The sequence below is a fragment of the Etheostoma cragini genome, chromosome 23 (genome assembly GCF_013103735.1).
Source record: "Etheostoma cragini isolate CJK2018 chromosome 23, CSU_Ecrag_1.0, whole genome shotgun sequence".
Classification (NCBI taxonomy): domain Eukaryota; kingdom Metazoa; phylum Chordata; class Actinopteri; order Perciformes; family Percidae; genus Etheostoma; species Etheostoma cragini.
In genome coordinates, this window is record NC_048429.1 from 11707054 (window position 1) to 11728840 (window position 21787).

General features: G+C 40.7%; 1 protein-coding gene across 1 annotated transcript in view; it reads right to left on the reverse strand.

Moving 5' to 3' along the window:
• strip2 (striatin interacting protein 2) overlaps positions 1–21317 on the reverse strand; it is a 29913-nt gene extending 8596 nt beyond the window's left edge. The window contains exons 1-15 of the mRNA XM_034864124.1: positions 20981–21317; positions 16533–16602; positions 14804–14878; positions 11241–11375; positions 10463–10583; positions 8370–8438; positions 7594–7700; positions 7195–7322; positions 6878–7066; positions 3474–3706; positions 1962–2027; positions 1814–1877; positions 1182–1253; positions 883–957; positions 516–613 (exon numbers count right to left, since the gene is read on the reverse strand). Of these exons, the coding sequence (XP_034720015.1) occupies positions 516–613; positions 883–957; positions 1182–1253; positions 1814–1877; positions 1962–2027; positions 3474–3706; positions 6878–7066; positions 7195–7322; positions 7594–7700; positions 8370–8438; positions 10463–10583; positions 11241–11375; positions 14804–14878; positions 16533–16602; positions 20981–21091 (1613 nt within the window). The 5' untranslated portion in view covers positions 21092–21317. The remainder of the gene's footprint in view (positions 1–515; positions 614–882; positions 958–1181; positions 1254–1813; positions 1878–1961; positions 2028–3473; positions 3707–6877; positions 7067–7194; positions 7323–7593; positions 7701–8369; positions 8439–10462; positions 10584–11240; positions 11376–14803; positions 14879–16532; positions 16603–20980) is intronic.
• Between the last annotated feature and the right edge of the window lie 470 nt (positions 21318–21787).

Below are 21787 nucleotides of genomic sequence, written 5' to 3' on the forward strand. Positions count from 1 at the left end.
ACACACACACACACACACACACACACACACACACACACACACACACACACACACACACACACACACACACACGTCTCTATTACTAACAATACAGCTTTGTCTCAGTATAAGAACAAGGAAACTTTTCAGCTCACTGGTGATGGTTTTGTGTGTGTGGTGAGTGTGTGTGTGTGTGTGTGTGTGTCATCTAGTCTAAAAATAGGTCATACTGCAGACCAAAAAAACAAACCGAGAATAAGTGAATATTCAATCAAATTCCATCAGCCCAAAATTGAGGGGAAAAGGCAACTTTCACTGCAGATATAAAAAAAAAAAGGTGACATTGAAAATTAGTAATATGCAGGCAAGTGCTGCCTGACAAACAGTAGCTGTAAATATTGGTGGGATTTAACTGCCATTTTTAATCTTCAGCTGCCTGATCTAGATGTGTCTCTAGGTGTGTGCAGAAGCACCATTAGAAATATATTCAAATATTCAAACTGCAGCAGTCCTTGTCCCCTGTCCCTTGTACTTACGGCATCTCCTCAGGCAGAACATCAGCCAAGATGTTAATGGAGTCCGTTTTAGCTTTGGAGGTTGGAGCTGCAGCTAGCAGCAGCTTCAGGAGGGCAATCTGGCACAGGGAACAATGCTTAACATTAGAACCATTTCCTGTTCAATATCTATATTTTGTTGTGTAAGAGGTGAAAATGTTTTTAGAATGATCCAAGATTGCTGCTAAGAATGCTTGATAAAGACTGTTCTCACATAATTGTCTAGCTACAATTTTAATCCTCAATATTAGTAATTCACTTTTTTGGAAGATACTGTACCAACTGGACAACATAGTTACAGTGATGGTGGTGAGTAATGATAAAAAAACATACATTATGAGCGACTCACCACGTACTGGGAGAGGTTAGGAAGCATGCCCAGGTAGAGCATCTCTGTTGGTGTCTCCTCCACCTCCTCCTCGCCCTATGCAACATAACACACACAGTAAAGCATGCTCACAAACGGTAGCAGTATAAATTCACATCCACAAAATAATTTACATTTCAGGAAACAATAACACAGCCTTGATTAAATCTTCACCACATTAAATATTCAGTTCATCTATCCTTGTGGCTATAATAAAAACAGAGTTGCAGTGTCATGATTGGGAAAATATAGCACGGAAATTTCGGGGTGACAATACTGACCAGAGTCATCGGACACTGCTGCAGATCGTCCTCTTTTTTGATCTGGACTTCAGCGATGGAAACATATTTGTGCTGGAGAAGACAAGAAAACCACAACAATTTACGCGCACACGCACACAAACACACACACACACACACACAAATTATAATTAATACTTCAGTTGACATACTTAGTTTATATTAATGAATGAATGACATTTAATTTATGCAACTAAGGGGCCCATCACACACGTAATTACATGGCACCAATAAAAAAGAAATGATATCCACACTTCCGATCAAATGTCCACACACGCACGCACGCACACACGCACACACACACACACACACACACACCATACTCTACACACTCCACAAAATAAAATAAAGAAAGAAAGCATATTTCAAAGCCACAACACGATAGTGTGTACATACAGTACATCAAATAAAATCAATTTGAAGGTGTTTTAATTTGCATTGCTAACTGACACCCATGGGGGTATTCCTCTGAGTAACTACACTTTGCAGTTTGTTAAAACAGGAGGTATTGATTTTTAAGTGGGATCGAGCAGAAAGAGAGTATTGATTTAGAAACACTCCGCCATAATGAGCCAAGGCAAAGGAAAAGAAGAAGAAGTAGTTTCGCTACTCACCTGTTTAAGAGTCTTGACACTCTCATGGATAGGTCTGGGCAAGCCCACCAGGGTATCTGTGTCACTACGAAACAATACACAGTTACACCAGACTAAAGGAAGACAAAACTTCAAAAGATATTTTTATTGTCCCAATTGTAATACCTACTTTCCCAGAGTAAAACCGATGAACTTGTTTCTACTGGTCTCAAGAAAGTGCTCGATGTCTTTCTCCCTACACACACACAAAAACACACACAGACACACACACAGATTTGAGAACACCTGCTGCCACAGTTCGCCATATAAACAAGCAACTAAACAGCCATTTTTCAATGGAGCACTCGTTTGTGCGCAAACCCACACAAACACACAACATTATCTTTGTCAAATCTCATCAGTCACACTGTGTGCTGCTGCTCTCTGTCAGCCTCCTACTGATCAGCACTTAATCTGCCCTCTGATTCCATGGGAAGACACTCACGTAAGGGATACACAGATGGAGAGCGTATTACTGGAAGATAGCGAGGAGAGAAAACTTGAGAGAGGATAATCTAATTTTGTTTTAAAGATCCCATGGCATGAAAATTTCACTTTATGAGTTTTTTTTAACATTAATATGTGTTGCCCCAGCCTGCCTATAGTCCCCCAGTGGCTAGAACCACTGGCGGCCTCCAGCTCACCCAGTAAGAGCGTGCGCCTGGCTGTGGGTGGGAAGTTTTCTCTACTTTACAGTGGTCAAAATAGCAAGAGGCCATCCATCATTTAAAGGTTTTCATCAGTTATTTTTCACAGAATGATCTCACTTAAGCAGTCTATAACACAATTTAGTGTGCAGGATCTGTGTTCACACTTACTTTCTGGCTTGTAGGATTATGTATGGATATAATAAGGATGTTTTTTTTTGAAAAAGATGGAGGGGGGCGTTGATCATGCACAATAAAACAACAATTAAACCCCCCTTTTAATTCCATGGATATAAGGCCACTTGATCAGCAATGCCAAAACAGTGATTTATAAATTCAAATATTCTATTGAAAATCGTTTTTTAAATGAAATAGCACAACGTCGTGTCAACATATAACAAAGCGCTTTCAAGCCGGAGAGCGGGTTTCACTTTCTGTCAAAAACAAAATACTTTCACGTTACTTTCATAGAGCAGCCGGCTCGCAGTCACCTTTTGGCAGCTCAACAACGGCCGCAGGTAGCTGGCGTCTCGGAGCTATATGAAAATTTGGCGGCTAAATAGAACAAGCAACTGGCGCGGGATTTTATCATTTATGTGTTCATGTTACAGCTGTCTAAAATACTTCTATTTTAGACAGGCTATATAACATATGGTCTATTGGTGAAGTAGCATTGATCACTTTGAGGGGGGGAATGCATTTTGTCCCCACCAGGATAAAAATAAATCAGCAGAGGCAGGGTTATGTAGACCAGAAAGACAAAAATCCCACACATCCCCCCTGAAAAATTAAATAATATTATGAATATAATCAGTGTAATTTATCCTCAAGGCTGGAAGACGGCACTTTAAAGCCCTTTTTTCATGAGGAGGCGTACACCTGCACCTTAAGTTGTTAACACTGTAAAAAGTCCAAGTACTTTTGACAAGTATTTTACAGTCACTGGGTGTTTATATCAGACTCTGAAGCGCAGAAATGAAAACTGTGCAATTAACCTGACTTTAGGGGCCCAGGGAAGGCCCTTGGGGAAGTTGACCCTTTCTGTAGGTGGTCTGAGGGGAGGCGGCGGAGGCGGGGGCTGGATGATGACATCACGGTCCAAGGGGTCCACCTCGCCCTCAATGCCGCTGTCTGTGTCCTCGGGGTCCTCCTCCTCATCACGGGCGTCGTCGTTCTTAAAGGGGTCCCGCTCGTTGTACGTGTCCAGGCTGTCCTGCTTGACCAGGGGCTGAGCGAGAGCGAGAGAAGAAAGGGGGTCAACTGCACTGGAAGGACTGCTTACATTAGGAGTAAAATGACCTATAAACAAACAGCGAGGACTCATTTAAAAAAATGCTGTGCAGCCAAACATTGTTCAAACCAAACCCATTTCATCTTAAATTCTAGTGGTTATCTCAAAGTCTCCAAAAATATGCCACAAAATTTCAGGTAATGTGTGATGATGCACAAGACATCAAGATAAAACACAAGTTTAAATGTTTCACTCGTAAACATGTGGCTTCAATGAAGAGTTGGGACAAGCTAATACCAAATATATACTGTGTGATTCTGTCAAACACTCTGACATAAAATGATTTTAACAACTTTCCTAAAACCTACCTAAGGGGTTAAACTTCACTTTCCTGATACAGTACTACAAAATGAATATTTGTCCTTTATTTTGAAGAGTTCAAATTAAAAAGTTCACTGGCGTTTGCATTATTCCCATTTATTTTGAAGGCTGTTTGACGACATCCTCAGGAATAATGTAAAGTACACAGACACAGTAGGTAACATTCACACCGAAGCTGTGGTCTAAGTAGAACAGATATTATTTTTTATTCTCTCAGGTAAGTAACCGGGGTGTGTTTTTTTAATGCAAATGGAAAAAAAAACTGAATTCACTTTCATATGTTGTTGGATATGAACAATATCTAATTTGTATTAATACAACCTCAGTGTAAACCCTCTTAAGGGGGAGACCCAGGTGAGGTTCTTGGAGAAAAAGTAACAGAAAGCAGCTGACAATTATTTCTGATATATCAGATGTGAGCAGGCTAGCAGATAATAGCATTTAATTCCCATGTAGAGAATAGATGAAAATAAAAGGCTGGTACACACTTAAAAAGACATAAAACAATATTATCTTTTTTTAAAAGATAACATTTTGGGAATAATGCTTATTCTCTTTTTTGCAGAGACTGAGATAAAAAAAAAATAAAAAAAATTCCACTTGCATATTTGTCAGTAAAATACGAAAGCTACAGGCATAAAAAGCTAGCCTGGCACTATCCAAAAGGTAACCACAGCAACCGCAAGCAACATATTGGATTTAACTTACCACACATCTGCACTTCAAAAGAAGAAGGAAAAATGCAAGAAAGGCTCAATAAGGCTAAGACTTTATACAGAGCCCTTATCTACAAACAAACGATTTAAGCGCGAAACAAACATTCACGCACACACACTCGGACACGGTGTCACAGTTCAAAACAATTTCTCCGATGAATGACTGTGGCAATAGTGCAAGCATCAGGCATGAGTCAGCGTTCTGGACATTAATTGAGCCAGTGCAGTCAATGTATGGTGCGCCAGTGGCAGTACTAATGCTGGACTAAGTGAGGAGTATAGTGAGTGTATGGTGGGGAGGAGGGACGGAGGGAGGGAGGGAGGAAGAAAGAGGTGAACCCGTGTTGGTGTGAGCCATTCTCTATGGGGAAGCCATTCTCTGCTATGTGAAGCTACTGTGGTGTTTTACCAATCGGAGTTAGGGGACAACCGCTTTTAATGCCATCCATGTAAGAGAGAGGTCAACTGAAATCCAAAAACAACACCTACAGAAGAGAACGTATGTTCATGACCATCTCAATTCACCTCCTCAAGGAATGCATTTTAAGGACATTGGCCCCTAGTCCAGAGTCTACAGTGCAAGGTGAGTTTTGCGGCCAAACCTGGTAGCAATGTGATGAAAACTAGAGGGGAGATGCTACTACTGCAGTGACTTTACGGGACAGTGGATAGTGACCGCTCCAGTGCCAATGATAACAGCCAGCAAGTCAGCCCTGTCTTTAAACCCCCCCCCCTCCCCCTCCCTCTCCCTACTGAGGGCCACAGTGGAGGAGGAGAAGAAGATAGAGATAGGGTGAGTAGTAGAAGAAGAAAGTAGGGACAGAATAAGGTGTTCACGGATGGTAAGGAAGGAGAAGGAGATGAAAATGTTGAAACAAGCATTGAAATAAAGGCACAAGAAGGATGGAAGTGTCAAGGGGAGTGGGGCGACTAATGGAAAGGTAAAAAATTATGAAAGAAATGTGCAGGTGGCAACGAAAAATTAAAGGAATAGTTGAACATTTTGGCAAAATGTGGTTAGCCTTTTCTTTTTGAACAAGTTAAATGAAAAAGAACAATACCAATCTCATGTCTGTCTTAACCGTGGCGTTGCCAGAATTCAGACACAGAAGTGGTACCTATATTATTATCTAACTCTCCCAAAAACATTTCCTTAAACTATTCCTGTAAGTGTTGGAAAGGAGGCATGTTAGCAACCCCTTGGAGCATTTTGGGGTACATTTTTGACATGTTAAAAATGGTTTCCTCAGGTTTTGGTGCATCCTGATATTGAATGAGGTTATATGGCAGGAGGAGAAGGAAAAGGAAAAGAAAGGAGGACAGAAGGTAGAGAGAGAAAAGAAGGTGGCTGGGATGTGGGAGAGGAGTGCAAAAGGTCCGGCTCAATGCAGAGAGAAAATGCAGACGGAAAAGAGGGAATTTGTGGGTAAAGACCTGCTTCTTGGGAAAGGGACTGTCTCCTTCCAAGCTATCAACAAAGGCACTCTGTGGGAACACAAGGAAGAGGGGCAATGAAAAACCAGAGGGCAATTAGAGAGAGAGCCAGTCCAGTCAAAGCTCTACTGAAAACAAAGCTGTCCCCGCACCAATATCATCCCTGGCATCGCTGACTTACAACAGAGAACCAGTGATGTTGGCACTACAGAACCTTTGAAAAACATGACCCAGAAAATAGTTAGAGGGCGGGTTAGAGAAGGAAGTCTATAGGATTACTTTACCAGAAACAGACATGCTGTTTAACAATAAAAAGGCAGATAATGAAAAAAATAGTCTTAGGAAGCATTTATAATGTCAGTATGTTGTTATGTTAGAATAAAATTCAATTAAAAAAAAAGGTACAAAAACACTGTCTCACAAGTCTGCAGCATTGTGTTTTGGTTACAAAAATACTGTGTAGTAAATCGTTGACACATGTTTTTTTGATTACATATCATGTGCATTTGAAGTGAATATGTCACTTGTATGCAATCAAATAGGGGATAACATATAACGTGTGATGGTAGAGTATTAAACAATACTAATAAGCTCTGAATGTGTGTGGCACATGTGTGTGAGGTGGAGGCGTCTGTACCCTGCGGCTGCGGCGGCCTCTCTTCTGCTGCTGCTGTTGTTCAATGAGCTCCATGGCAGAGGCCGGGGGGGAAGCTGCTCTCATGGCCCTGACCACCTTGATGCTGTCCTCCGGCAGCGGGGGCAGGTTAAAACGCTCCCGACCCCGCACCTTCATCTCCTGGAGCTCCTCAAAACCCCCCAATGTGAACTGAAAAATGAGGATGGAGACAGAAACACAAGCTGTAGTGGACACACTAACAAATGCACACACACACACAGATGCAGAAGATGTATGTGCATTGTGTGTCACTGTTTAAATGGTTATAATTTACTAACAAGTATTGTCTTCCAGAGCAGCAGGAGTACTTTCTTCATGGGGAAGTGTGGGGCATTCATGCTGCAGAATTTGGTCACCATGGTGAACAGAAGCAGGGCAAAGGGCTCTCCGTTGTACAGAGGTGAACCTGATGGGTCAAAAGTCAAAGTCAGTGTTTTTGGATTGGATTATATTGATATATTTTTGGGTTCATACTTGCATTCTGGGTTTCTAGTGGAACATGTTTACATGATTTAAAGTTCAATGGCTTGTGAGAAACATATGGCACACCTTTGCAAACGTTTACTTAGGTCACTTTTGGGAACATTACATACACTAAGATTAATGGACAAGCCATCCCCAATTTAGTGGTCTTTAGTCTGACATATGCTCCCAAAGGAAGTCAGGAACACACACACCTAGCTCATTCTTGAAGGCTTCTCTTGCTGCTCTCCATTCAGGTCGGTCGTCCTCCGTTTGAACTCTAATGGTCTCCACCAACAGGTACATGATGCTCAGTAGCACTCTGCAAGGACAAGAAACACACAATTCTCAGCTTGACCACAAGCATGCATGTTTGTGGGTGTGTGTGGTTGTGTGTGTTAGGCATTTATCTTGTGCCTTAAACATTAATAATGAGCCAGTATTACAAGTACAAGAAGTGATGACATGAAGAGGAAATTATGTCACAACGAAAGGAGCAGAGAAGGATTGTATGCAATCTGCTTGTGCATGTTAGTATTAGGAAATAATTTGCAGTCTCTGCCAGGATAATGCACTGTCCATTTACAATAACCAGATGTAAGTCAGACAGTGTTTTATGCATTAAACACTTTGAAACACAACAAAACCTCTCAGTTTGTAATAACTTTAATGGCTTTCATTTTTGTAGCAGCAATTGGGTGCAAATCTACTCCTCAAGTAATTATTAGTGTCTAACTGGGGAATGCACAGACAAAGCTCTGTGAATGTGTACACACGAGTGTGTGTGCGTGTGTGACAAATAATACAATTTAATTGTTGCAGATGAGGTTTGTTGCCAGATGACAGAAAGGTAAGCATTGTAATTATTGACATGGACTGGGACATTTTGAGAAAAAGAGCAAGACAGGAGACGTAAAATTGAAGAATTGGAACATATTTTTCTATTTATTGGCTTTCTTTCTTATGTGAGTCATGTGGTGGTATTACCCACCTGAGCTCTGTGCTGTCTGCAAGAGAGATGGCAGGCTTCCTCACTGCACTGCTGCATGCCTGGTTGTTACTGCACACACACACACACATGTAAATACTTGCATTATTTGGGTTTATTTAAAAAAAAAAAAAAAGAAGAGCAAGTCTGTGCATACACATAATCAATGATGATAAGGACATAATGATGTAGAGATTTTTAAACATCCAGATTGTAATTTTTAATAGCGTGCCTTTTTTCATGCTTTTTGTATAACCAGCACCGTGTGTGTGGTTGCTTCATTGGGTTGCTTACACTGCTTTGCTGTGCAGCATGTTGAAAAGCCAGACTGTGCCGTGATGCCTCAGAGCAGCTTATGTAACAACTACGAAGCATTGGATCCCAACTGTTGAAATTTGAAGGAGCCGCTGACGCAAAGTGTCCTCAACCGAGGTTTTGAAGTGTGGATCACAGGCATTGTGTTTTCTGTTTTCCTGCATTTAGTCTCTCCTTCTCTCTATGCCTTTCTATCCCCATAAACATTGGGAGGGAAAAAGTGGATGTGCTGAGGGACCAGAGCTCCAAACCTAGAAGGATACTAGAGTGTCACTTGGGTTCTTGGCCACCTCCCAGACCAAGGCTCTTCTTGCCCGGTTACTCACTCTAGGAAGAGTGCTGGTGGTTTCAAATTTTTTCCATTTCACAGTGATTGAGGCCATGGTCCTGGAAACACTCAAACCTTTAGCAATGGGTTTTATACACTAGCCCTGATCTATGCCTCTAGCGCTAGGTCTACAGAGATGGAAACCAGTCAGTATCTAGTGCGATCACCATTTGCCTCACGCAGTGCAACAGATCTCCTTCACATAGAGTTGATCAAGTTGTTGATTGTGGCCTGTGGAATGTCGGTCCACTCCTCTTCAATGCCTGTGCTTAGTTGCTGGATATTTGCAGGACATGGAACACGCTGTTATATACGCCGATGTAGGGCATCCCAATCATGCTCATGGGTGACATGTCCGGTCAGAATGCTGGCCATACAAGAACTGGGATGTTTTCTGCTCCCAGGAATTGTGTACAGATCCCTGCAACATGGGGCCGTGCATTATCATACTACAACATGAGGTAATGGTCATGGATGAATGACACAACAATCAGCTTCAGGATCTTGTCACGATATCACTGTACATTTAAAATGCCATCAGTAAATGCTGTCTAATCAGCATCTAGATATGCCACACCTGTGAGGTGGATGGATTATGTCGACAAAGGAGAAATGCTCACTAACACAGATTAAGACAGTTTTGTTAACAGTATTTTGGAGAAATATGCCTTTTGTGTACACAGAAAAAAGTCTTAGATCTTTGAGTTCAGCTCATGAAAAATGGGGGGCAAAATAAATTTGTTGTGTTAATTTTATTTATGTTCTTCCAGGGAACTGAGGTAGATATTCTTTGGAGGTTTAACCTCCCTGGAAAGCATTTTCATGTCTTCCAGCATGAAGTCAGTGTTTTTTTTCTGTTTTTGTTTTCTCCTGCTCTGTGCAACTTCCATTGTCACCGTCAAATTTGTCTCTAAACCAAACTGGCGTCTAAGTGAAATGTGTGTGTGAAACAAACTGGGGTCCCAGTGTTAATGGTTTCTCAACATTCTAAACAATGTCATTTTTACAATATCATGGACAAGGACTGCTGGTGGCCACAGGGTTTAGCACACTCAGCCTGAAGTTCGGTGTACCTGCCCGTTTCACCTAAAAAGAAAAAAAAAACTAAAAAAAACATAATGGCACTTTTACCCTGTAAGCCTCCTTCCTTCCTTTTTTGCCGCAGGCCTTCGCCCTAGGGGGAAGTACACAACAACAACAAAAAAAAAAAAAAGTTTTTCATCTTTTTGAAGGCCAAGGTCTGCCTTGTCTATTTATCTGGCATGCTTGCCTTTTAGGTCCCTTTTTACCCTCTATTGTAAATACATCGCAGCAGCAAGTCTGTAGTCATATCAAGCAAATCCAAGGTGAAAGATTGCATTGGGGGTTGGGATTGCATTTTATTTTTCCTGTCGAAGTAGTGAAGAATTTTTATTGACTCATATCCCCAGCTTATTCAGTGTGTCCTACTTACTCTATCTCCATGCTGAGCAGCTCCAGCAGCGCCGTGAAAATGCCCATGTCGTAGAGCAGAAAGACATTGTGTCTGGACCAGTGCAGAACATCCACTTCTGTGTCACACTCATCAAACACTCCTGGAGCAAAAGGTGTGGGGGAAAAAGAGGTGTGTCGTTAGATTGTTTTGTGTGCCGTTTTTCCAATATGTTTGCATTTTAATTCTTGGTTTTTAGGGGATTTACTACCTGACTGCTTTTAAATAATATACACTATATTCTATCACTCACAAAAAAGGTTTTTGTCACTGTATCAGTCCTACTTTATGTAAAGTTTGGTGTTCTGGCATTTGCATTAGGAACAAGGACTGCCTACTACCATGTGCAAAGCATAACCCTATAAGCTTGTTTAAAGCACACCTTTTTGAGAAGTATTTAAAGTGGATGACTTCAACAAGCTAATTTTGGTTGAAGTAAAAAGTTAACAGCAATAAGTGTAGGAGTTTGTAGCCACAAATTAACTGCAACATCATTGTGCATTAACCTTTTTCACTAAAGACATTTTGACGTGTCACAGTAGAAAAAGCTTAAAATTAATGCTGGCTGAATTCCATTTATTTCTGGTATTGTTGCATGCTGCGTCATTGTCACAATGTCATGGCTTCCTGGGACACTAGGTTAGAACAAAGACAAAGTGAGTAATATTAGTAACACCTGTGCTTTTCCAACTTTGACAAGACAAAATGCCTGCTGTGTAAAAGGCCTTTTTTCTAGTTGTATTGTATTGGGCCTGCGCACCCTGAGCCAAGTAGAGGATGGCCCTGGCCACCTTCAGCCTCTTGTCTCTGTCCGTCACCTCCAGCGCATCCAGCAGCCTCATCACATATGTCCTCTGCTCCTCCAGCGTCAGCTCAATCCACCTCCTGCCTCGAGCTGCAGGACGGACAAAACAACACAGTGAGCAAGGTCATTTTAAAATGCACTTATTTCAGTACATTTTTCCTCTGCCTTAAACAATTCCGTGTAGGCTACTGTGTCCACAGTGTGTATTTGTTTGGCATTTTTCAAATGTGTTTTATTGCATGTGAATTCAACTTTTAATTTGTGAAAGGTGGAATGTGCTATCATTTCTCTTAAAGGTTAGCTAAAGAGTCCCGTGTTTACTACTTGTCCACTAGCACACATTTGAAAATTGTTATTCTGGAATGTATCCTCACTGCTAAATATTTTGTTGTGTATGATGCAGTTAATTGACTATATGACAAGAATACATAAGAACATAAAATTCTGTAATTTAGGTCCAGTATGACCATCTGCAGATTTTCTCTTTGTCAGCCAATTCTCACTTGCTATCTTACAGTAGTTGTGATACTGTTGGCTTACTTGATTTTCATTTTGTTACTATAGTTTTCATACCGTTAGCTTACTGTATTATACTCTTTGGTTACTATAGTTATCTTACTGTTAGCCTATTGATTATCAAACTCTGTGGTTACTTTATTTATCATACGGTTACGTTCCTGCTCTATCATCATACTCTTTGGTTCCTATAGTTTTCATCATGCCATTAGCTTACCCACTCAGATTGTTCAGGAAATCTGGGGACTTCCTATAATTTTAGTCAAACCTGTTACCTTGATCTAGATATTTACAGGGATCATGTTGTAAAGTGTGTGTGTGTGTTTGTTTGAATAAAAAGACTGACTTCTGCTTTGATGTGTCTGTCATTAGGTTTTTACATGATGTTCAGGCCCCCTGCATCAGCTCTGGAAATAGCTGAAAGCTAGTTAGTGTTGAAACATAAAGTACAGAGCAGTAATTAATGTTAATCTTAATCCTTATCTGTTTATTGATCCCCTATGGGGAAATTACAATTCCCACTCTGTGTCCAGACTTTTGTTAGTTTTTTGTTACATATAGTCCTGAACTACACACACATTAATTAATGTTAATGTTAATTAATTAACAGTGTGAGTGGTGCCATGAGGATAAACCAAAAGTGCATACAGTTGGCCTATATGTACAAAAAAGTATGCTACTTTTACAAAAAAATACAGCATTTAAATAAATGCATGCCTTCACTGGCAAGGATTTGAACTTTATTAACAGTGCAAGTCTTTTATTGTTAGACTCTATATTTGATAATACGGACAGTAATAGGCATTTGGCAATGTTCCTTGAGCTTAGAGACATGTTGTGATAATCACAGGGATTTCTGTGACTGACTGATTGGGAATTTCTGGGTAGCTACGGAGAACATTGACACATCTTCCTGACATACACACAAAACACAAAGAGTACAAGTCATAGAGAAGAACCACCCTTTGACAACTAACCTACAGAGCTCACTGAACACACACGCAAATGAAACGACCGTAATGCAAAGAGGCAGGTCTGTGCTCTGTCTCTGTAAAACAGCAGCCGGAGAAGCTTTGCCTAATCCTAGTATTCATTACCGTTCATCTTGGGGACAAAGTGACAGATGAAGAGGATGAAGCTTGTCTCGTTCTTTCTCTAGACCAAATGGAAAGATGCCACAGTGACTTAAGACCTTTTATGGCTTCTTGCTTATTATAGTTCATATTTGTGGTATGTTACAACAATATTATTACTTCAAAGACAAGCATGTGTTGCAGATTGGACCATATAGTGTAAAATTGTGAAAAAGGGAATTTAAAAAATGTTTTCCCTTAGAATGACAGACAAGGCTGCATGATTGAAAATTTCTGGTAAAAAAAAAACAGTGTACTTAAGCATAATCTCTTGTGAGACAGTAACTCATGTAGAAAAAGCTGCTTTGTTCTTGAAGGCCAAATATTAAATCACATGGTTAGGATGGGACCTCCCATGTCTGTCTGTGGGGATATTCACTCTTTGAACGGCTTTGAAAAGCAGAGCTTTGATGTGCCTGGTCACACTTGTTTCACACAGCTTTTAAAAACCCCACAGCGGCACACTGAAGAGCAACGCTGGCTTGTGTTGCACGTCAGAGGTGAGAAACCTGAGCTGAACTGAGTTTAAAGGAGAATTACGGTCGATTCCAAAACAAAGCTCTGTTTTGTATATTTGGAGTGCGGTCAGTATAGAGAAAAATGAAAACAGTTCGTGCCGCCTACACCGTGTTATCCTCCTGCTAGAGTTAGCACCCAACAGGCTTAAACAGGGCAAGTTTTAAACATGTCTTTAGCCTCTTAACATGTTCAAAATGTCATTAAAAGTAACTACCCATGTGAAGTGATTCCTTGCTAGTGAACACAGTAAATCTGACTGCAGTAGATGTGAAAGAAATGCACGAAAGTTTTGTTAAATCAGCTGTGTTTGGTTCTGGTGTTGAGACGGCAGTTAGAGAGCTTAGGGACCGTCTACAAACAACACAGAAAAGCAATAAAAGGAAAATATGTAGGCTATAATTTTAATGATTAAATAAAGTAGTGTCTCCAAACTTACCTCAATTATAACTTGTCTCCTGCTAGTTGTACTACAGCACTTACTTTTGAAAAGTAAGAATATGCCTATTGTTGAAAATATGTTTGTATCTATTTTCTGTGTTATAGTTTGTAGACTGTCCCGAAGCACTCCTTGCAGTATCAACACAGGAAATAAAACTGAATTAGCACAACTTTCATGTATTTCCTATGCATGCAATTTTTGAGTGGACTTGAGAAACTTACTGGAGCAGTGAAATGGTTTCATGATCCCAGTTGCAATGTTAAAAGTGTAAAATATATTTTTGATCAACAACATGTTGTTAACGTTTCAGTGGAAGGAAAAACGATAGAAAGCGAGCTGAAGTCCGAATGGTATGGCGCAGACCAACTGTAAATTCTGAGATGTGCATACACCCTTTAATTTATCTTATTATTCATTTCACTTGCAATTCCCTTCAACACACATTTTATCAAGTGCATACTGTGTCGTGAACATTTTGTTCAGTTAACCTTCACCACCTCATTTGTGGACCATGTTATCAAGCACTAAACTGGAGCCAACAGCGGCATTCAGAGCTACACAAGAGGACTCCATCTTGTTCTGTCAGAGACAAAAGCAGTCACACCGTTGGAGGAGCCAACAAGGTCTCTGTGATAACCTTGACCATCTAATCCAGTTATGGAAATTAGATTTCCATAACATATTATGGAAATATCTGGGAAGACGCCTAGAGCAGAAACAGCTGACCGGTCCTGTGATTTGAATATTGTCTATCTCAGAGTATACTCGGCAGAGGTGTTTTATCCCATTTAGCTAATCAACTCTTTTTCGACAAATCAAATCTTGCCGTTTCCACCCAGCTTTTTTTTAAATACTTTAGAATGTGCATCAAAGTAGGTAAATGGAAACGTGACTAGCGATGGGGAACAAACCATGGCTCCTGAAGTCCTCCTCAAAGTAGTCTCTGTTCAGGGCAAACTCCGGCTCCTCTGTGTAACTGTAGAGCTCTGTGGACAGAATACAATAGAATTAGAGCTGAAACCATCAATCAGAAAATTTATCAGCAACTATTTTGCCAATCTTTTTAAGCATTTTTCATACAAAAATTTGAATCATTCTCTGGTCACAGCTTCTCTATTGAGAGGATTTGCTGCTTTTCTTGTTTGTTTTTAGACGTGTTACGATAAAAGTTAGTAGCAGCGGTAAAGCAAATAGAAACAGAAGACAGGTAAACTCCTGCAGGTAAACTGCGGTACTCTACAAAAACAAAAAAATCGACCAGCTGCTGTCACCTCAGTGGTGATGTAATTTGTTTCATGCACAGTCCAATGATTGGTCACATTGCCATGCTTCGCCTCCTGATCTGAGAGCAGTCGTCACTCCTCGACCCTGAGGAGCTGTTGCTAGAAAGCTGCTGTGTCTCTGTCTGTCTGTCTTTCAATGGAACACTCCACTGCTGCCTGCCATCTACCAGGAGCACAATCATTCTAACTTGACGTCAATGGCATTATTCTCTCTCTCACAGCACATCCCCTTGCTCTGAGAAGAAAAGGTTGATGCTAAATGACACACTTAAAATAAACTATTGTGCCAAGTGAAGTACAATCAGAAACATCTATTAGCATTGTTGGATTCTGTTCTTCTGTCATTTATGCATCTTTGGGCCATTTATAATTCAAGCTCCACGTCACGCATGAGCTGTTACATGATACACAGATGCTGGATCATTACGGTAGTTCTGAATGTATAATCATAGTTCTTATTACGCATAACATTAGTCATAAACTGCGTCCTATATCTGGAAAACAAGTCGGGACCAGAAGATTCTGTTCTGTGCCTCCAGCGGCAGCTTTTTGTGTTATTGTTATGAATAACACTGTAACATAAATCAGCTAAAGAAAACCTGGGGAACGCAGATGCAGCATTAATTTTTTCCAGTCAATAGCAAATGGTAGTTTGTATGCTAAGCAGAAACAGAGGTATTTCTGCAGGAATTCTGTGAAAGAAACTTTGTATCAACCCTTTATACTTTTAACTGTGCAAGTCTGAATAAAAAAAAAAAAAAGGAAATTGGATAAAAGCTATGGAACGTGCAATAGGGACAGATTCAAGCAAGTAACCAGGCCAGAATATGCACGGAGGTACATCACAAACAGGTTTTACAAATGTCAGTTTGTGCTTTATAAGACTGTATGCAAACATTTGCTATCCTGATGTAATTAGTCTTCAGTCCTAAAGTAAAATATTTGACATATTTTGACCCGGAAGTGGCACTAGAGAAAAAGTTCAGAGACCATCCAAGTCGTACAAATTCACCCACTTGGTACCACATATATTTGTACAAAATTACATGGCAATCAATCCAATAAGTGTCGGGCTATTTCAGTCTGGACCAAAGCGGTGGACCGACATACACCCATCATGGAAACCCAGATTTTAGTAAACAGTATGTAGCATCTATTACCTGGTAGCAGAATCCCAAATACTTATCTAAGACTAGATACATTTGTTTAACCACATCAAATGTTATCATTTTAATAAAGTGTTAGCACACTGAGTGAAGCAACTACTGTATGAAAGATGCAAATGGGGGGAAAGCTTCATACAAATCACAAATTATTTTCAAGAGAAGTCTGGTGTTTAATGACAGGCATGTCTTACCTGAAAGCTCAGCAGTCAGTGTGTCTGTGTCTCCGTACTCAAACTCAAGGTTGGGTGACTCCATGGAGCTCTGTGAAGAACAAAACACACATTAGCATATGTACATTATAGTATGACACTGATGTCCTGACAACCTGTGTTCAATTTGTGGTCAAAACCTAGCGCCCACAGACACACGCACAAACACACACGCACGCACACTCTCTCTTCAGGCTCGTTCACGGTTTTGTTTCATCATGTGTACTTTTTAAGATTTGATTAGCTGCTGAATATCCCCTGCAGTGTTGATTACTTTACATGACCTCTTTCTCAGATCTCACAATTACGGATGCTCGCTATTGGCACACGCAGCTACTGCCTGATCAGGCTGATTAAACAGCTGAAGTACGCTCTCCCTAACAATGATCCAGATGCTCGAGTAGCGCAATAAACCCACAGCAAGGAAGGAGTGAGGAAAGAGAGGGTGCAGGATCAACATGGCACCTTATTTCAGAGCAGATTAGCTCCTGTATGCAGCCGAGGGTCTCTCGTGGCTCTGACTTTAGCTTCACTCTGTGATTAGCACAAGACACACTGCACACAATAAGTCTCTAGGAACACACTCACCAGCTACCTGCAGACATCCACACCCCCCCACACACACACACACACACACACACACACACACAAGGCTAAGAGCGTTAGGCTATTATCTGAAAGGTTCTGTGTTTTTATCTCTTTTTCTTTTGGGTAGAGGATGTGAACTGATTAATTGCCCTACAGTGACTATTAAAGATTCATTTCATGTTAATGAGAGTAATAATAAAAAGATGCCTCCCAGCAGCAGTGGAAAGCTCCAAGCTACGAGTGTTAGATGTGTTTAACCCTGTGAAAAGTCCCCCCGGGCCAGGACTGTAAACAAGGATGTGCTCTGAGTCAGCTATCCAAGTTAAACAACTCTGCGTGATGTCATGTAACTATCTCCTATAAATAGCTGCTGCAACCAGCATGAACTGAAATATACAGGAGGTCAGCAGGCAGTTTGTTTATGACGGTGAGCCAAAGCAATTCGATTTGACGTCAATGTTGCATTTGTAAACCAGGAAATGAGAACCACTTGGGAGCGCAGATGATTCACCAAAAATACCCACAACTCTGAGTGTGAGTGAAGGAAGACGGTGGGGGTTTATAACCAGGTGGTGCCTCACTTTATAATCTTAAAATCAACTTAAGTAGCATTTTATTTCGGAGGCATTCAACTTGAAATATTTCTTTTACGTACACTACTTCTCCAGCTTTACAATTCCAGTACAAATAGAGAACTATAGGGTGGTCTTGCAGTTAAAGCAAATTCAGGCCTTTATCTTATTCTACTACACATATTTATCACAATTATGTTATGTTGTTTATGGTTTGACAGTAAAACTACTTATTGATCGAGCTGCAAGAGGCCATTCAGGGACACCATTCTCAGTAACAGATAGAATTAGGTGTTGAAATCATTGGGCCATTTAGCGCATTATAATCTTTGCAATTAAAGCCTTAGTTGTGTGATTTAATCTGTGCTGCAGGCGGCTAATCCAACACCCATATTCATCCACTGCTGCCACTGCACAATCCCTCCCATCCATGCCGCTGTCTGATGGTTCAGTCTGTTAACAAATAGAGCTAAAACCAGTGATTATTGGGATTATTATAGGACAATATATATACCCATGTGTGGATTTTTCTCATTCATTTATTCTATTAAATGGCAATTGGGCAATTTGTGTATTGGTATCACAATTTTCCAGAGCCCAAAGGGACAGCTTAACATTTCTTGTTTTGTCCAACCAACTGACCATTAAACTTGCACACAGCTCTTATCCATAATACCATTATTTTTCATTCATCTTCAACCTAAATAAAAAAACATACACTTCTGCCTGTCAAAATAACCCTGGTGATGTCATTAGGGTTGCCTCGACTTCGACTTCAACTCTATTACAGAGTCTATTACAAACTGGGTGTGCGGAGTTTGAAGGACATGGGCATTTCGGGAGGGTCGAATGAAAAGAAGCTAATGGGTGCATTATGGGAGATGTAGGATCTAGCCTTTTTTAAGCTTGACTACAACCTAATTGTAATAAGTAAACTGAAATGCTTGACCCTTTAACTTTTCATGTTATTGCCTCTGCTGGAGGTTTTCAGTTTGGTTTGTTTCTTTGTCTAGCAGGACAATGGAAAAACTACTGGCCCGATTTTCATGAAACTTGATGGAAGGGCATACCATGGGCCAAGGAAAAACCCAATTCCTTTTAGAGTGGATCCGAACCACGGGGCAGATAAACTAATTCATTTTCACTTTTGTTAACATTGTGTAATCGAGCATGGCCTTGATGGAGGTCTGTGATCTCCAAGTGCCCTTCTAGTTCTAAAAGTATAGAATTATATTCTATAATATATATCTATATATAATTGTACATGATTCGCCACAATTTGTCAAAGTTGACAAAACTGTGCACATCACAACCCAAAAGATATTCAATTTGCAACTAAATAAAACATCAACAAGCAGCCACAAACCAAAAAGTCCATTTTTGTTCATCAAATTTCTCAAACATTGACTGTCATCAATTACAATTACATTTTTTTATCAGTTGAAACAAGCAGCCTCATCCACCGTCCATCTGGTCTCACCAAGGGACATGCAGCGCAGAGGGTCTCAAACTGTTCCTGAAACCGAAGTGACCGCTCTTTCTAAAACACAACTCAGATTTCTTTGATTCCCATGAGCATCGGCACAAGAAATCTCTCTCTCTCTCTCTCCCTCTCTCTCACCCCCCTCCAGGCCTCCCCTCTCAGCCACCAGCTGATAACGAGCCGCCCCTGCTTCGAACTAGCACCGCTTCTGTTATGCCACATCAGTGTGCAAACACTGGGCACAATGTCAAAGCAGGCCACCCCCACTCCTACCAACATATGCTACATAGAGGAGAGACGACAGCTCTACCCAGCACAAATGACGGACAAATTACGTACATGAATGAATCCGATTTGAGGTTAACTTAACAGACAGACACAGGAGCCCAGTTCTAACTTCCAGTGCAGCGGCCAGGGAGCATCAGCATCAACACACAACATTGACGTTAAGAGCTTTTAACATCCATGCCCCCCCGCGTCCCAGAATCCAATGGCTGTGAGATGAATATGCTCTAATTCCCTCAAAACCATTCAATCTGCTCATTCTCAAACAAACGCATGTCAGGGGTGAGTGGATTTTTGGCCTGAATGACAGCTTTGATTGCTTTACTTCTGAGCAACCCAGCAATGAAAATAGATATTTTTCAATTTTTTTTTCATGAGGGAATGAATTATAGGCGCATAGCCCTAAAAGGAGGCACCGTCAGACTGAACATGAGGCACACTGCTTTCATGTTGAGAGAAGCAGAGTAGATTTACTGGTCAATACCATATTTCAAAAGGTGGCTGCAAACACTTAAAATCATATCAAATCTGTTGGTAAACTGGTGTGTCTCCACCTCTATGATTGGATGAAAGGAAATCTTGTCAGGTTGCAGCCCACAATTATTTTTATTTATGATCAAGCTAGTATTTTTATGAATTGTATTCTGTTATTTTTTAGGCAATATGGCTAACATATTCAGTTCCAGCTTCGCAAATGTGATGATTTGCTGCTTTTCTTTATCATAGATGTTATTGATTTGGATCTTTTATGTTTGGACTGCTGGTCTGATAAACTGAGCAATAAGTCACTTTGGGCTCTGAGGCTATGGGAATTTTTCACAATTTTCCATAATGTAAAGGATAAAATGATGAATTGATGAATTGAGAAAATTATTTGAAGATTAGTTATGGGCCTGAATTCAAGTATAGTAACCATTTTAAAGAAGCAAATCCTCTTAAAAACATAAGCTCAATGTCCATCACTGAAGTTGTTCACTTAATTTACTTGACATCCCACCCATTGATAATGATATGAAGTGATAGCCATTTACTTTTGTGAAACCTTAACCTGTACGTTTGATCTTAGTAGGCTACTTGACGAATGACTTGGAAGAAGATTTTCAAAATGTTTGGAATTTTAGTCAACAAAGCAATAAACTGAAGGACACAAGCCAATGTCAACTATGAAGAATAAGGGACATTTTCATACCAGTGTTTGGTAGTGGTGGTGTGGTCCTGACAGGAGCAGTCACATTTCACAACCTTCATTCTCCACGTTGGGCACCACTGTAGGATTACTGCTGGGTTATTTATAGGAGCCCGTTGCAAAAATAACACCTCGGTGTCTGTCTGCCTGCCAGCCAGCCAAGACATGGACTCACCGCATGGAACGGACATTCTGGTCTGAAAGCTCCCCAGCAACAACACATTCACATTCATGTACACACACCCCTCTAGTGCGCTCCATATAAGCTACCATAAGCGGTAGCAGCCGACTGTACCCAAACGCATCTCCAATTTACCTCCGACTCCTTCTGCTGAACCTTGAACATATATTTCCCTGTCGCCCTCTGTCTCTCGCTGTTTTTGTTCAAATTATTAATGATAGGTACCTCCATGTCCTCCGCCTGCATCTTTCTCGGTCGTTGCAGCTTACTTCCTCCTCCGCGGGTAATGCATACCGGTCCGGTGGACAGCTGTGTGTGACTGCACCGCACCGGGAGCAGCACCGGCTCCTCAGCCAGAGTTGAGGATCTCCTCCTCCTCCTCCTCCCGTCTGTATGGTTCGTTGTCCCTGTGCGCCCCGGGAGGGCGGGGTTAGAGTGTCAACAGCAGAGAGGAGCATCAGCTGGCCACAATAAAAGTCAAACGAGGTGGCTACAGTGCACTAATGCAGAGAGATGAAGGTTAGAGATGCAGAAGAACTGATCATCAAAATAAGAACCTTTGCAGTCAAAGTCTGTAAATGACTTAAAATTACTACTAATAACACTAGGTAAACAATGCATAATGCATCGTTTCCTGTAAGTCCCTTTGATTTGCAAAGGCAGCTTATGGAGGACTCCACTAACAGTGAAAACTACAGAGTCCATTACAGAATGCAAAGACATCGAATGGATATTGCTTAAAAAAAAGGGTAAATTAACTTTTTTACATGTTTTGTAGATCTTGAAAATTGTAGCCTACATTATGTTTTTCTATCAAATAGCCCTTCTGTAATTTTATTTTTCCAAAACTGGGGTCAAATGTCATATTGTGGTCTTAACTCACCTTTGACCAGTTAAGACCACAATGAGTTTTGACTTGGTCAGCACAGTTGGATCCAGATG